A 17,513-nucleotide genomic window follows, 5' to 3' on the forward strand; every position below is an offset into this window, starting at 1 on the left:
TTAATGACATACAAAATTAAATGACATCTTTTATTTGAATCTTTTGACCAGACCGGTTGACTGGGCCGTGATCTTGTTCGGAGACGCGGAGTCATGACCAGGTCCAAACAATATTACATAATTCATTTTATTTTCCTTTCTTTTTCGTTTCTGTTTTTATTTCCATACTTATTTTATTCATTTATTTCTATTTCTTTCATGGATTATATTAAATTTTAATTTAGTCATAGATATTATTTTTTATATAATTTAATTTATCTGTATTTTACTTATAATTAAGTTATGACTATTTGAAAACTTAGATATTTATTAACTCAGTTATTAAAAGTTTTAAACAATTATTAAATCACCAATATATACCTTTTATCGTTTATTTATAAATTGACAAAATCACTCTTATTGTTATTATTGTTGTATTTATTTTTATGATGTTACAGGTGTTGAAAATATCGCTTGAATTGGTTTTATTCAAAATTGTAGGTGTGAAATTCAAATCATTTATGGGTAGTTTTGGACGTTTGGTCTTGAAATAAAGAAAAAAATAGTGGGTTGTTTCTTATATATATAAAAAATGTAGCAAAACCAACTATTTGTGATAAAAAAAATATCTTCTTGATTACGAAATTAAGCTAACCTCTGTACACTTTCAGCCATTTTCACACGATGTGTAATATTCTTATGTCTTTGCTGCTCTGCTTACTATTTATGAGTGGTGGTGTTCTTAATCAAGGGCTCAAAGAAGATGCCAACATGAGCTCCTGCATCGAGGCGGAGAGGCAAGCTCTACTGGATGTTAAAGCAAACCTAATTGACTTGCATGGAAATCTAACTGATTGGGCGAACGAAGGAGAAAATATGGATTGTTGCAAATGGGTTGGTGTTACTTGTAACAACCGTACTGGTCATGTGATTAAACTTGATCTTAAGTTTGATCCTTCTGGTTTCACAGGTAATATTAGTTTGTCGTTACAAGTGTTAAATCAACTACAATATCTTGATATGAGTAACATCGATTTTCAATTCAATCCTTTACCCGACTTTTTGGGTACCTTGTCCAACTTACAACATTTGGATATTTCACATGCAAATCTCAGTGGAACGATTCCTCATCAGCTTGCGAAACTCTCCAACTTGCTTCGTCTTGATCTTAGTCGTAATTCTCTAGGAGGATCAATTCCCCTTTCCTTTGGAGATTTGACATCTCTTACCTATTTAGACCTCTCACAAAATCAGCTAAGAGGTGACATCACAAAAACTTTAGGGAATTGTTCATCTTTGGTTCATCTAGATTTGTCACAAAACCTCCTTACTGGGTCAATGCCTGCTAGTTTCGGTCAACTTTCTAATCTTAGATTTCTTGATTTTTCGTCGAACTACCTTGAAGGCGTTATCTCTGAAGTCCATTTTCTAAATCTTACCCAACTAGATTATTTGGATTTGTCTCTAAATTCTTTAGCATTAGACGTAAGCTTCCCTAAGAGAATCCCTTTCCAGTTATCAACAATAAAGTTGAGATCTTGTAAATTGGGACCTAGATTCCCCGTGTGGATTAGAACTCAACGAGATTTCAAACATCTTGATATCTCTAGTGCTGGGATATCAGATAGCGCCCCTGCATGGTTTTGGGACCTGCCAACTGGATTGGAATTTTTGAACATCTCTTCAAATCAAATAAAAGGTATGCTACCAAATATCACGTCTTCTTTTCCAGGAAATGTTGCATTGGATTTGAGTAAAAACCATTTCGAAGGAAGGGTACCATTATTACCTTTCAGAATAGCTGCGTTAAATCTCTCTGGAAACAGGTTCTCGGGAACACTTTCTTTCTTGTGTGGCATTGAGACGTTCTTAAGTTTTCTTGACCTCTCAAACAATTTATTATCAGGCAGCCTGCCTGATTGTTTGGGAAAACTAAGCATTTTAAAGATTCTTAATTTATCAAATAATAACTTTTCCGGGGAAATCCCTTCTTCTTTGGGAGGTTTGCTTACTCTGGAGGCACTGTATTTGCGGACAAATGCCTTTGTTGGTGAACTGCCGGTGTCCTTGAGCAACTGCATAAGAATAAGATTTTTGGACCTTGGGGAAAATAAGTTATCCGGCGTCATACCAGAATGGATTGGGGAAAGTCTTTCAGAGTTATACGTTCTTGCTTTAGGGTCCAATAGATTCCATGGAAGGTTACCTTCCCAAGTGTGTTGCTTGAATAATCTTCAAGTTCTTGATCTGTCTAATAATCAATTGTTAGGTAACCTTCCTAGGTGCTTTAGTAACTTGACCGCAATGGCTAGAAGAAGCTTTGGAGATGATATGACAAACCATTCATATCTCTCTTATATTCCAACTGTCATGGCACTAGGTCCAGGAAGTGTTCGTAGTTCTGAAAGTTTGACTTCCGAGGAGGAGCATTTTCTTGACAATGCATTGGTTAAATGGAAAGGAACAAAACGATCATTCAAAGGAATTGGTTTGCAGCTACTAAAGAGCTTTGATCTTTCAAGAAACAACTTTTCTGGAGTACTTTCATATGAGATCACTAGTCTTTATGATGTGGCTTCGTTAAATCTTTCTTATAACAAACTGCATGGGGAAGTCCCAAAAGATATTGGTCAACTGAAAGCTTTGGAATCGCTTGACTTGTCAAGAAATGAGTTTTCTGGACATATTCCCTTGAGTTTGGCACAAATAAGTTCTCTAAGTTACCTTGATCTCTCAAGCAATAACTTGTCAGGAAGAATACCAACGGGGACTCAACTTCAAAGCTTCGATAATACCTCCTACACTGGCAACCCTCAACTTTGTGGACCTCCACTTACACAAACGTGTGGGTTTCCACCTGTTGTTGAAAAGAAGGAAGTTGAAGAAGATGATGATTTTTGGAAATCATATTACATAGGTATGGGTGCAGGGTTTGCGGTTGGATTTTTGGGAATTTGTGGTGCTTTAGTTTTAAGCCTTCGATGCAGATATTTCTTTTTTGCTTCGTTGAGTCGAATGAAGGATTGGATATATGTAATTGTGGTTGTGCATTTTGGCAAACTTGAAAGAAAGTTTAGAAGGTGAGGCCTGTGCAACTACTTTCTATTTGTTATGTGGAACAAGTATGAATTGATAAAAACCGTGGTTTCCTTGGTTAGTTATTGCATATATAGACCTCCTGCAACCCTATCAAAGCCATCTACCTCTTGTTCACCATTGTTAAGACGAAACACTGTTTTAATTAAATTGAATGTATTGTTTTGATTTTAGAGTACGTTTTCATTTGGTTAATTAGAATGTGCTTTAGTTTGGATTAACATATACAAGTAAAATTTCATGCATAAAATGCATATTGTTAATCGAAATCAATACTCATTATTCTTGTGAGTTGTGAGTAGTATTTATGACACTCATTTTCCAGTTGAATCATCACCCAAAGTCAACTCCTTATTAAGTTCCAACATTAGAATGCGCTTCAGTTGATTTGTATATTATCACAGTTAGGTGAAAAATGTGACGTGTTCAAAGGTTGAACTGCCCCGAACCAACAAATTTACCAAGAACTCGAACACAAAATGATTTCAAAAATAATGTAAGACACAGTAAACCGAACACGACACAAGTTTTCGCTAGTTGACATGAACACAACTAGTTTAACATGAAATTCTGTATTTTTTTTAACATATTAATACTTTAAAACTATAAATTTAAAACAAAAATTACAAAGACACATAAAATTCTTCGGTTCGTTTGCACGCCTAGGCTCATTCAAGTAACCAATACAAAACTGGCTCCACTTATATCTAGTCGAAAGGCAGGACTGAGAAACATGTCAGGCTAGGCAGGTTAGAGTCACGGGTCAGAACGAGTTAGGGTTGAACTGGACCGATTAAAAAAAAAGGTTAATTTGGTTTGGGTCAAAGAGGATCGAGTTAAAACGGGTTTCGGGTTAAAATAGGGTTGGGTTGGAATGGGTTTATGGTCAAAACAAATGGGTTTAAAAAATTGTTTGTTTGAAATTATTATACATTTCACCGTTGCCTATAGTTTCATAGTTTTCGGCACAAGCTAGCTACGCGTGCGCGTAGGCTACATGTGCTTAAGTGCTTGTTACGTGCATTCTAGTGCCGCCCATGCGTGCAGAGTTGGTTACGCGTACGAAGGCTAACAAATGTGCGTCCAGCACCACGAGTAATCCATGTTGGTTAGGTGCACGAAGTTGGTTACCATTGTTTAATATTGGTTGCACATTAAGACGCCAGGTATGCGTGCGGCGTTGGTCACTCGTGTTAAAATGCCGGTGACACGGGCAGAGCATCATGTGTATCAGACTGGGAAACGCGCATGCGGCGCCACGCAATGCACGTAACCGGCCCTGGTACGCGCTTAACTTAGCACCTGGCATGTGACAAGCTCTGTGCTAGTAACCAGCGCGGATGACACGCGATGTCGCTACACGTGTTTAATTTTGGTTACGCACATATTGATGCTGGTTACAAGTATTCAGGCGTTGGTTTCGCGTGACAATTGCTATGCGTGTTTATTGCCGCTTACGCACATTCCAAAACCAATTACGCGTCCATTCGGCAATATCCTCACACCATGAAAAACAAAGAAACGAGACACAAAATCAAAATTTACAAAAAATAATATCAAATTTCAGTTGTAACTTTCAATCAATAACCAGAAACCAAAATTGAATACGAATTAATTTTTATAGGAAAATTGGATTTTAATAATTCCAACTTAATGCATTTGCCCGATAATAATCCCAATTTTGAAAATAGCTGTCATTGATCCCAACTTTCACACTATTTGTTTTTGTTGGACCTCCGTCAATAACAATTTAACGACGTTAAGAATTTTTCCAAATTTCAAATTGATGTTTTAGGGCTTTTGATCGGAATGAGAATACGAATCGATTGAAATTTGGAATATTTTTTAAATAGAGACTTTTTGCAATATTTTGTAAATGGGGACTTTTGCATTTGATGATGGTTTCGGTTTGTGGGTAAAAGGTTAGATTTTATTTGTTTATGGTTGTTCCGTAAATGCCATTTACAGAAGTGTCTAACGCCGCGACACATGCCAGAATGTTAGCCAAGATTCGTAAACTTTATTCATGAAAGTAGGTTACTCTAGTGTTGTTTTAACCGGCGTTAGTAAGTTTTAACAGAGAACTGCACTTGGCCTAACATTTGTTAAAAAGTTTAATATAATCCCCTTCGTCACATCACCAACACCACAACCCCACCTGCCGTCCATTGTTGGTCCACGCACGAATAAAACCATCAACCAACTAATTATATCATATCATTTAATATTTCCACATCAAGCTTTTAATATATTTGAAAATCATTGATTTCTTTTTTCAATCCATTATATCGTTATATTTACTGTTGCATCACATTCATGAAAATTATATATATATTTTTCCCGTAATTTCATAATATGTTTGGGATCATTAGAATTGCATCCATATTTTAAAAATCTAGCATTTTCTCCATTCTCTCTTATTGCTCGGGTTATATTTGAGATCAAATTCTTTCAAGATCATGAAGTCTTTCATGATTACGACACAATTATATTAAACGTCAACGTCAATCTTAATGTAAGTAATTTATATGTATTTTTTTAAAATATATTTTTTTGGTCGAAAACACTTCTCTATCATGTTCAGGCGTCAAATTTCCTTTCATTTTTAAAGAAACTTGTCTTATACGTGTTCAATGTTCTTACTAGTTTATAATTCTTAGTTTTATGATCTTGATGTTTTATATAATATGATTTGGCCATTTGGGTGTCTACAGAAATGATGTGTTTATTTTGTGTTCACGTAAGTTTTATTTTAATTAATGGCTGATTAAATCAGTATACTATATATTTTTACTTGCATTTTAAACTTTTTTTAGTACATATTTAATCAGCAAAGTAACTAGGTTAGGATCCTTGCAAGGCAATGTCTTTGTATTTAAGATCTTCCAAAAGCTTTAATGGATTCAATAATTTATGACTCTATTATATATATATATACTCGTTCGGTATATAGATAATATTTAGACCATCTCTAATCTTTATAGACATTTATTGCTATAAAGACTTGGCACGCATATGTCCTCAACTCAATTTGTGGATGGCATTCGTTCCATTACTTTCATTTACCTTACAATTATGAATATATAAAACCACTGTCTGTCCTATTATTTTCATGTAGTTCCAAAAATGAAACGACACAAGCCAAATTTCTTTCCATCTTCCTCTCATCTCGCTTTTCGTCTTTTTAGCCTTGTTATATTTCTAATTACAACTCCCACCTCTGCTTCCTATGGAGGAAATGAGACTGATCATTTGGCATTGTTGTCATTCAAGTCAATGATCACCCATGATCCGTACGGAGCTCTAGACTCATGGAACACTTCTTTTCATTTCTGTGAGTGGAATGGTGTTTTATGTGGGAAGAAGCACAAGCGAGTGACTCGTTTGAGACTGTATTCCCAAGGTCTAGCAGGCTATTTGTCTCCTCATGTGGGGAATCTTAGCTTCCTTCGTGCACTTGTAATATTCAACAACAGCTTTCAAGGAACCATCCCTCAGGAACTCGGTCGTTTATCTAGGATGAGCTTGCTCAACCTTGACCGTAACAAATTTGAGGGAGTTATTCCAACTAACTTGTCTGGTTGTTATAACCTTGACACGCTTGTCATTTCTGAAAACAGGTTAGTTGGAAGCATACCCAAGGAGATTGGTTTCCTCTCAAAACTTGTTTTAATCGTTATTCATCGAAATAACTTAACTGGTGGAATCCCGTCTTTCTTGGGCAATCTTACATTAGTCGAATCGTTCTCAGCCTCGAGAATCCCATGGGGTGGGAACATTCCAGACAACTTAGGCAATTGGAAACGTTTAAAAGTACTTTACTTGGGTGTATGCAACTTAAATGGAACCATACCTGATTCCATTTATAACCTTTCGCTCTTAACGGATCTCTCATTGCCTGATAATCAACTTGCCGGTGGCCTTCCCTCAACCATAGTTACAACGCTTCCAAATCTCGTTAGCCTTCAGTTAAGCGGTAACAAACTCACTGGACTTCTACCACTCTCCATATCTAATTGTTCAAAATTAGGACTCCTTGAAATGGCTGACAATAAATTTAATGGGGAGTTGGCAGTCGACTTTGCAAAACTTACAAATTTATATCAAATAACCTTAGGTGGAAATTTTTTGGGAAGCGGTGAAGCTGATGAAATGAAGTTTCTCGATTCTTTGAAAAACTGTAGCAAGTTACAAATATTGGATATTCCTTACAACAATTTTCGAGCGGTGCTCCCCAGATCAGTCGGTAATCTTTCCTATCAACTATATTATCTATCTTTTGGTGAAAATCAGTTATATGGAAACCTCCCCTCAAGTATAGGTAATCTAGTTGGCTTGACCAATTTGCATTTAGGTGGTAATCGATTCACCGGAAAAATCCCCTCTGCTATTGGTAAGCTTCAAAATCTAGGAGTTGTTACTATGTATGGAAACCAATTTGAAGGTTTGATTCCAGATGCAATAGGAAACTTATCATCCTTGAATAAACTTGCTTTAAACTCTAATAGATTGGAAGGGCGTATTCCATTAAGCGTAGGAAGTTGTCAAAAACTACTAGGGTTGTTCCTCAGTGACAATAAACTCAGTGATAGAATACCTAAAGAGATTCTTCAACTTTCATCTCTATCCATCATACTAAATCTTTCTCACAACAACCTGTTTGGTTCACTTCCAATAGAGGTTGGAGACCTTAAGATGTTAACTTATCTAGATCTATCGCATAATAATTTATCAGGTAACATTCCTGGTAGCCTTGATGGTTGCACTAGCCTTTTATTTTTATCACTCAAAGGAAACTTATTTCAAGGAATCATACCACCATCATTAAGTTCCATGAGAGGAATGGAAAGACTAGATCTTTCTTATAATAATTTATCCGGCCAAATTCCTCGATTCTTGGAACATTTTTCTTTACAATATCTGGACTTATCTTTTAATGATTTTGAGGGTGAAGTACCAGTTGCAGGAGTGTTTTCCAAAGCAAACGCCTTCTCGGTTTCAGGTAATAGTAGGCTTTGTGGTGGCTTAGCTGAACTCGGGTTACCAAAATGCAAGGTGATGAAGAAACGCAAAAAAAGGTTTCCTTTATTAATCGTGCTAGCTGTTTTAATTGGATTCATACTTTTCTCTGTATTATTATTTGTATACGTTTGGTCCAAGAAGAAACCCAAGGTCCGACAGTCTCAATCATCGGCGAGCGAACCACTCTCGAACATAACATATAGTCAACTTCTTGAGGCTACCAATGGGTTCTCTGAAGAAAATTTGATTGGAGAAGGGGGATTCAGCTCTGTCTATAAAGGAATCCTTCATGGTGGATATGTTGCTGTCAAAGTTGTACATCTCCAAATTCGAGGAGCTGATAGAAGCTTTCTTGCAGAGTGTAAAGTATGGCGGAGTATCCGACACCGAAATTTATTGAAGATAATAACTTCATGTTCAAGTATTGACTTCAAAGGCAATGATTTCAAAGCTTTGGTTTACGAGTTCATGCCTAATGGGAGTTTACATGACTGGTTGCACTCAAGTGCAAGATAATCTATACTTGACATTATTGCAAGAATACATATTCTCATAGATGTCGCGTGTGCACTTGATTATCTTCATAATCATTGTGTAACTACCATTGTTCACGGTGACTTAAAGCCTAGCAACATTTTACTTGATAGTGATATGGCGGCTCATGTTGGAGACTTTGGTTTGGCACGATTTCTTGGAAATCATGATTCAAACAAAAACAACTCTGTAGCTATTAAAGGAACCATTGGGTATGCAGCTCCAGGTAAATATTCATGCATACACAAATGCTCGTTTTTTTCTTACACCTTTTTTTTCTAATAAATGCTTACACTTTGTAGAGTATGGTCTCGGGAGTGGGATGACAAGTAGCGGGGATGTCTACAGTTTTGGAATATTATTGTTGGAGGGGATGACAGGGAAAAGGCCGATAGACGACATCTTCAACGATGGTCTCAACCTCCATAAATTTGCGACCATGGCCTTGCAAGATGACCATGTAACTGATGTTATTGATGGTGACCTTTTAAATTATCATCAAGATGATGAAAGTGATTGTGGCGTTCTAAATTGTGATCAAGAAGATGAAATTGATATGAATAGTAAGACCCCAAACACAACGAAAATAGAGCATTGTGTGACTTCACTTTTGAAGATTGGAGTATTATGCTCACTGGATTCCCCCGCACAACGGATGAATATAAAAAATGTTGTCTACGAGTTGCAGAGTACTTTGGATACACTTTGAAACGCTTGAGGTGCCTTATTTTTACTTCCTTTTATTTGAGTATAAATGGCAATATACAACTAGTCTTATTTATGTTAGTTTGACTTCATGTTATAGTCATGAGAAGAGACTCAAATAGTTTAATGATTTCTAGTTCGTAAGTACTGAGAGCTTTGTTCTTTTGTGTGACAACCGGCTTAAAACCATGTCTCTTATTTGCTTAAACTGTGTAAAAATGAGTGTTAGAAAACGATAAAGGGCAATTGAGATACTCTAACATTGACTTTAGACTATGTGTAATAGGCGCTTTGGGAGGGGAGAAAAAGCCCATAGCGCACATAACACCGACCCCGGGAAGCTATGAGGGCTTTTTGGGCTTTGGGCGTTTTGGTGAAGGCGCCGGGTGAGGGGAGAGCTTACCCAATCATGATTTTTCCTTCATATTTATATTAAAAAGTTAGAAAAAAATAAAAAAGGTAATATTTGTGTAATGATTATGAGACTTTATAAGAAGAATTTTCACAACTGGTGTTTATGTAAAATTTGATTAAAAAATGGTATGGTTTTGTGGCTTGTTACAAAAATGGTGTAACCGGGGTTTGAAACCACAGTTTGACTTTTTTCTTTATGAACATGTCAGATAGGTATTTTAGAAAATAATACTTTTGATTAAAATAAAGCAAGCCGTGGTTTGAAACCATGGATTGCATCAAAAAGTGAAACCTAATACCACTTTCAATTGTGTGGTGGTTTTTCGTGTCAAACCGTGGTTTGAAATCACGGTTTAACCTTTTTCTTTTATTTTTTAAATGCTGATAAGCATAAATCAACCCGTGGTTTCGAACCAAGGTTCGATTGTTCATAAAGGATCACATGTGAACATGCTAAATTTAAGTGGAGAATGAAGAAAAAAACCAAACTTTAGTTCGAATTCAAGGGTTGATTAAAAAAAGTGAACATATATACTTATCGGCATTTAATTAATAAAAGTAAATGGTCAAACCGTGGTTTCAAACTACGGCTTAACTAGCATAACCACCACACACTTGGAAGTGGTATTAGGTTTTACTTTTTGATGCAATCCGTGGTTTCAAACCACGGCTTGCCCTATTTTAATCAAAAGTACTTTTTTTTTGAAACACATTTGACACGTATATAAAGAAAATAGCCAAACTGTGGTTTCAAACCATGGTTACACTATTTTTGTAAACCCCCTTAAAACTAGGGGTGTGCACGGTTCGGTTCGGTTCGGTTATTAGCATTAACCCAACCTAACCGATCGGTTATCGGTTCGGTTCGGTTAATTTCGGTTAATAACCGGTATTAAATTTGGGCTAAAATTTTGCTTAAAACTACATGAAATGAATGTTTAAATACATGAAATGAATGCATAACTACATGAAATGAATGTATAAATATATAAAATTGAGATATTAGAACATGAAATGGAGATATAAATAGATGAAAATAATAGCGTTAAACTATTAATATATATATAATACATGAAACAGAGGAAAAAATGCTTGAAAATATTAAAAAATGAAGATTTCGGTTAATTTCGGTTAATTCGGTTTTCGGTCATATCGGTTCGGTTTCGTCGGTTTTCGGTTCGGTTTCGGTTACCGATTCGGTTATTGCTCACCCATACTTAAAACTATACCATTTATTTAGCTAACTTTTTCATAAACACCATTTGTGAAAAATTTTCGACTTTATACCACTACACCATTCTTCGCATAAACCCTTTTATGACGTACGTCACGTGTCGCATAACGCCCATAGGAGGTGTGACTTTACCATTAGTCTTAGATTATATAGGTTACAATTTCAAGGGTGGGTGGTGCTCTTTTTGTGCATTATAGTTGTACACTTTGCTTCAATTGTTGTAAGTCATCATCTCTTTTGAATCCACCGCCATCAACACAACACTAACACCATCCTCCACCACCGCCATGGTCTCTCTCTGCCACCGGTTACAAACAACACCAGTCTCCACCTTCGGCCTCTGCTGTCGCTTTGTTGTTGAGCGGCTTTCCGACTGTCTCTGTGTCTTTAGCGTTGGCTGAAACCCTAGGTGTTGTTAGATTGTTGGATTCACCTTTTACTTCCCACTCTCATCTTCATATTTTTCCATCGCCTTTCACTAACCACCTCACGTCTTCACTCATCATCACTATTGCCGGGTTCGATTTCCGAACTTCTGGTGGTGGTGGTGGTGGTGGTGTTGGCGGACGGTGGCGATGGTTACGTCGCCAGTGTTTGATGGTGGTCGGAGATGGCTATGATGGTCCCTGTTTCGTTGATTTTGGTTGTGGTCGGTAGTAATTTTTTTTTCTGCATGTTCTCTTCTATCATCACTTGCAGGTATGATTCTTTTACAAGAAGGTTCTCAATTATGAAATCTTAATATGATTAATTTGAGCCCTGACGAAAATGTAATTATATAAATCTCCATGATGTGGTAAGTGTTTTTGATAAAGACTCCAAATTGTCTATAAGACTATGGGGGATGTGATGGTTGTCTCTTGATGGAAGTGGTCTGATTGTAGACTTTTCCTGCTATTTGAATCCAGGAACACTAGGCGAAACTCGATTTCCCAATGACTCTTGGTGGAGGAACACTAGGCGACACTTGATTTCCCAATTGACTTTTGGTGGAGGTGGCAGGGTCTATGATGGGTGCCCGATTGCGATGTTCGTTGCATTGCTCTCTATGGTTTATGGTTGTGATGATGTTCTGGTTTCTGGTGCGGAAACCTATGTTGCAGCTGTGTAGTGGATCTGAGCCTCGCTTAATACCCCGCGTCAAGTTTTTAAGTTTGTGTTGGATGTTCGTTTTAGAGTCAAGATTTCGCAAAGTTTAGTGTACATTTGATTTGGTTTTGACTCTTCTTTATGTCTTGTTGGTTGATTTAGTGATATATGATTTGGTTTGTCTCTACTTTGTGTGTTGTCGGTTGATGTTTTTTTTGTACGTATGCAGCCATGTGAATCTGAAAGACGAACTTCAATAAAATTTTAGTTTTGAGTTTGTTTATTTTTATTAACAAGATTGTGATTTGGTAAATAATTTGGTTGCAGGTCATCACTTGGAGCATACCGTAAAACATTGCTATTGTTTTATGTCGACTGTCCTAATCATTTTCAAAGAAATCATTCATGTGTCCGTGTTATTTGCAGTCTACAGAAAGTATTTGGTGTTCATATAGATAAATAAAGGTAAACTACTAAACTGTTTCACATAAAGTATATTATTTGCATTTTGTTATGTAGTAGTTGTTTAATATTTGTTATATTGTTTATCAAATCTGATTATGTAAGGAATTAGTTGATATAACCACCATATTATGTTCATCAGGTTCAAAGGCTCATATTGACAGCAACTGGTGGTTTTATGGGAAGGACTATAAGTTTTATTGCATTTATGCTAAACGTTGCTTAGAGATCACTGCTAATGTCTTCATTGGCATTTACCTTTCGTAGAACGCGGTCTAACTGGCGTTCTAGATCAAGACGTGCCTGAAATGGGCCCACTAACGGGTCGATTAATAATAACAGCTGGTTCATATGCTTTCATGTTTTGAGACCTTTACAGGTGTATTTTATGTAGCTTACTTATATTGATGTCAGAACACATAGAAACTTTGAAGCGTCACTTAGGGTCAACTTTTTTTCTTTTGTTTCACACTAATCGACTGCCATCACCCCCGCAACGCGGGGGTTAAACTACTAGTTGATTATTTGAAAACGACTTGGCTTTGACTTAGCCAAATGTATTAAAGAAGGTTAGGTGATGGTCTAAGTTACTCGTTAATTCATATGAAAACGTAAACAAACCTAACTCGTCCATTATAGTTCATTTAATTGCCTAACAAGAATTGCATTAAGTTTATTTCCAAAAGTCAAATGATTTGAAGGCAACCAATAATTTGCTTTATTTTCCTCGCAGGCCCTGTGCTATGTGTAAGCTTGATGTGTTAATTACTAGAAACAAAAGGAACGAGTCATGAAAAAGAAAAATCATATTTGCATATTGGGGCTACAAACTGCGTTCGACAGGACGACAGCTTTCATTTTGAAACAAAAGGAACAAATTGAATTTTTTAAATACTTTTTTATTTATCTATACTCTATAGTTACCTATCAAAAGATCCTATGCTTCGCATTAATTCCATGCCTAACGGTTTTACTGGTGGCAAATTACTAACATACTATGCTATCTTAATTTAGAAAGACATGTCTGATTTAGTTTTTTTTTTTATCTTAATGCTCTATGATAGAAACTTGGGTTAATTGTTGTTCATTTAAAATTTAAATGAACATTTCATGAACATAAACAAATATTACTGAACAAAGGTAAACAAACATAAATGAACAAACGTGAATGAACACAAACAAACGTAAACGAATATAAATAAACACACTTAGATGAACACAAACGGACAAATATAAAACATTAAGTAGAAGATTTATTCAATATTTCATCCAAAATGAACATAAAACAAACATAACCAAACATAAATGAATCAAAATAGATCAAAATATATTATAAACTTTCTTATAATAAATTAAGAGTTAATGGTCATTTTCGTTCCTGTGGTTTGCTACTTTCGCCACTTCAGTCCAACGTTTGAAATTTTGTCAATTTAGTCCTCAAAGTTTTAAAGATTAGCCAATTACATCCTATCTGTCTAACGGCATCCGACTTTGCCGTTAGTTTAAGGGTATTTTTGTCTATCTTCCTTTTATTTTGAGTTAATGGTCATTTTCGTCCCTGTGGTTTGATATTTTTGCCACTTCAGTCCAAAGTTTGAAATTTTGTTAATTTAATGTCCAGTTCAATTCAGTTTTTTTTTTATTTTTCTTGTCTATAACTCTAAAGAGGATAATCCAAGCCCAACACCATTGAGCATCAGCCAAACAGGTCTGCATTACTCTGTCGACAACATTAATCATATGCCCTCCGTATTTAGTTTCTAGACGTTTCCTAAACTCTCCCTCATGGTGGAGTTCAACGATAAAGTGGTCAAGGCAACTCCTTGAAACCGAATTGTACAGAAAAAACTAAAAATTGTTTCTTTGATTAATGTATAAAAGTTGATTTCGACTCATATGTTGATTTCGACCCAAATGTTCGCTATGATATGTTAATCTCTAAACCCTAATTATTATACATTCATCAAAGAAACGAGTTTTAGTTTGTTCCGGATTCAGAAAATTGTCTTGACCACTTTACCGTTAAATTCCACCATGGGGTAGAGTTTAGGAAACGTTTAGAAACTAAATACGAGGGCTGGGGATATGATTACTGTTGTCGACAGTGTAAATGCAGACCTGCTTGGTTGATGCTCGCTGGTTTTGGGCTTGGATTATCCTTTTCAGGGCTATAGACAAAAAGAAAAAAAATTGAACATTAAATTGATAAAGTTTCAAATTTTGGACTAAAGTGACAAAAGTATCAAACCACAGGGACGAAAATGACCATTAACTCAAAATAAAAAGAAGAAAGACAAAAATACCCTTAAAGTAACGGCAAAGCCGGATGCCGTTAGACAGATAGGACGTAATTGGCTAATCTTTAAAACTTTGAGGACTAAATTGACAAAATTTCAAACTTTGGACTGAAGTGGCGAAAGTAGCAAACCACAGGGACGAAAATGGCCATTAACTCATAAATTAAATATAAATCCAGAAAAATATATATTTACAATATTAGTAACGAAATATATAAAAAGACCTATGCAACTAAAAACTAGTAGTTAAAAATTAGTATTCACAATATATTCACATATTCACAATATAGATAGATTATACGGACTTGTACGTTATCTTTCTTTCTAATTTTAAATTATTTTGAATATAATAATTGTAGAATGACAAAATGTGTAATGTTTTAATTTTAATATTATTAATTTCAATAATTTTACTAACCAGTACTTTTACCCCCGCGTTGTGGGGGAGTAAACCGTTTCGAGTTTGTTAGCAGATGTTTCGATGGACATGCTTAGGTTGCCTTAAGATGACTATGGAGACTAACTGATCATCAAATTTGTTGCCAAGCTGGGTTTAGAAAGTTATTAAAATTGGATATACAATTGTCAAAAAAAGCACATGGGTAGAAAGGTCAAAACATGGTACCAACAAAAATACGCAATGTACAAATCAAGGTGCCACCATATTCTTCATGATGAAGGTTCCTTTTGTAGCAATAATGTTTGCATATGACATCCCATTGCGTCAATGGGAAGATATTAATGGAAATGTGATCAGTTCACTCATCCATCAAAGCTGTGTAGGTGCAAACATAAACCTTACTCGTTCAATAGTTTCACACTCCTCCGGTGTGATTGTTGCCGTCTATGGGATCCATGCTGCCAACTTTTTGAATGGATTCCAAATATTTAAAGACCGGTGTATATAAAGAGGTGGAGAATGTGAAACGTAAACAACACTCGATAATATAGGGCGGTTCGGTTACGATCTCATGGGGTGGCTTGGTGGAGATCTAAGATAATAATAAATTGATTATTATCATTATCCTTTTATTTAAAAGTTTGATTTATCTTTTACTATATAATCAGTTTTAGAATTCGTATTGTAGTCAAATAAAGTGTTTTAAGTTGGAGTAGGAAACTATTTGTAAGGGTTATAAAAGCCCATTAGTATTGGTTATTCTCTGTACGTTTTTGTTTTCTCAATTAATAAGAAGAAAGAGTCGCAGGCAGTTCTGCATCTTTGGTGTTTGATTTCTTTTGTTACCCACTTGTCAAGTTTAACAAGAAAAGTCACGATCAGTTGTGTAAAAATACTTGGTTTACGTACAGGTCAAACTGAGTTATGTCAGGTTATCACTTGTCCTTCATGAAGTGGTCATTTTTATGAGCATCTATTGTCAAAAATGATTACTAAAATTATGTTATTTCAATAATAACACACTTCTTGTTATATTCGAGCCACTGGACACAAAAAAAATTCAAACTGACCCATTAATAAGTAATGCATAGGCATTAATGCAGTGTTACATAAAAGCATACTCTCCTCCTTCAACGGGTACAAATTAAGTGAAGGAAGAGTGTACACGCACATAAACATATATACACATGAAAGGTTGTTCAATACCTGCAAGAACTATGGATTAGGTCACACCATTGCACAAAAATCTTGAAACCGTTGGTTGTTGCGCAGGAAATCCAAGTTGTCAGCAGCACCGCATGTGCATTCCCACCTATGCCAGGAGGCCGTGCCCCTAAATAAACAATTATATCATTTAAGGAATTCAAATTTATTAAAGAACATGAAAACATGATTAACGAACAGTTGACTCCCATTTCGTCCGGCTGGCGGAGCTTCTGCTACTGTTCGTGTGGGTTGAACTGAAGCACAGACAGAGCACTCGCTGTTGGAAGAAGATCAGCTGATTCTAGTATGCCCTAACGTTGCATATAATATGGTCACATGTTATATTTCATATTCAGATTCAAAAAACTAAAAAGATGATAAAGATTAAAGGTTTACCGTACAAAGATACTCAACAACTCTTTCTGGATTTTATTGTTATGTAACACAACAGTTCATTAGTCATATATTGTTCCAGTTTAGCCTCAAATCATACTTGTACGCAGGCCCGGCCCATGGGGAGGGCAGGGAGGGCTCAAGAGTAAGGCCCCGAACCCGGTAGTCATACTTTAACGTCGGATTTACTCATAAACACAGTTCTTACAAATCAGAGTTCATTAAAACTTTCGCGGAATATAAAAACTTTCATGAAACGTTACAACAATCCAAAACTTGCCTTATTTAAACATTCTTGTCTTTCAAAATAAACGTCAATTACATTAAAACATCTTAAGTCTTCAAATGCCAGTCTCCTAATCGCCCACCATGTGCCCGCTCAAGCTAGCTGTCTCATTCTACTCACCTGCGTGCATACTAAAAGTCAGCTACGCTGAGTGAGTTCTAGTTAATCGGACGCCATACAATACATATACATACATACATATCCGAATATATGTATCCATACTTAACTAGTTACCCTTCTGTTCTACATACATACTTACTACCATACATACATTCATATCTACAATCACTAACCTCAGTCTACCGAGAGTACGTTCATAGTCCGCCGTCTATACCTGTACTCAAGGTCGTGAACACGTAAAAGGTCCGCAGTCCTTACCTATGTTCACCATTCATG

At 35.9% G+C, this 17,513-nt stretch overlaps 1 protein-coding gene and 1 pseudogene across 1 annotated transcript; both read left to right on the forward strand.

Annotated features, from left to right (window-relative positions):
* Window positions 1-809: 809 nt before the first annotated feature.
* Window positions 810-3,180, forward strand: LOC143589826 (receptor-like protein EIX1). The gene has a single exon (XM_077070475.1). It carries the CDS (start codon window positions 856-858, stop codon window positions 3,061-3,063), a length of 2,208 nt encoding a protein of 735 aa, XP_076926590.1. The 5' UTR covers window positions 810-855; the 3' UTR covers window positions 3,064-3,180.
* Window positions 3,181-6,153: 2,973 nt separating this feature from the next.
* LOC143589827 (LRR receptor-like serine/threonine-protein kinase EFR) lies at window positions 6,154-9,781 on the forward strand (annotated as a pseudogene).
* The last annotated feature ends 7,732 nt before the right edge of the window (window positions 9,782-17,513 follow it).

This window comes from Bidens hawaiensis, unplaced genomic scaffold, assembly GCF_021521415.1.
Source record: "Bidens hawaiensis isolate Kalapana, Puna unplaced genomic scaffold, B.hawaiensis_p1.1 tig00037848_1, whole genome shotgun sequence".
Classification (NCBI taxonomy): domain Eukaryota; kingdom Viridiplantae; phylum Streptophyta; class Magnoliopsida; order Asterales; family Asteraceae; genus Bidens; species Bidens hawaiensis.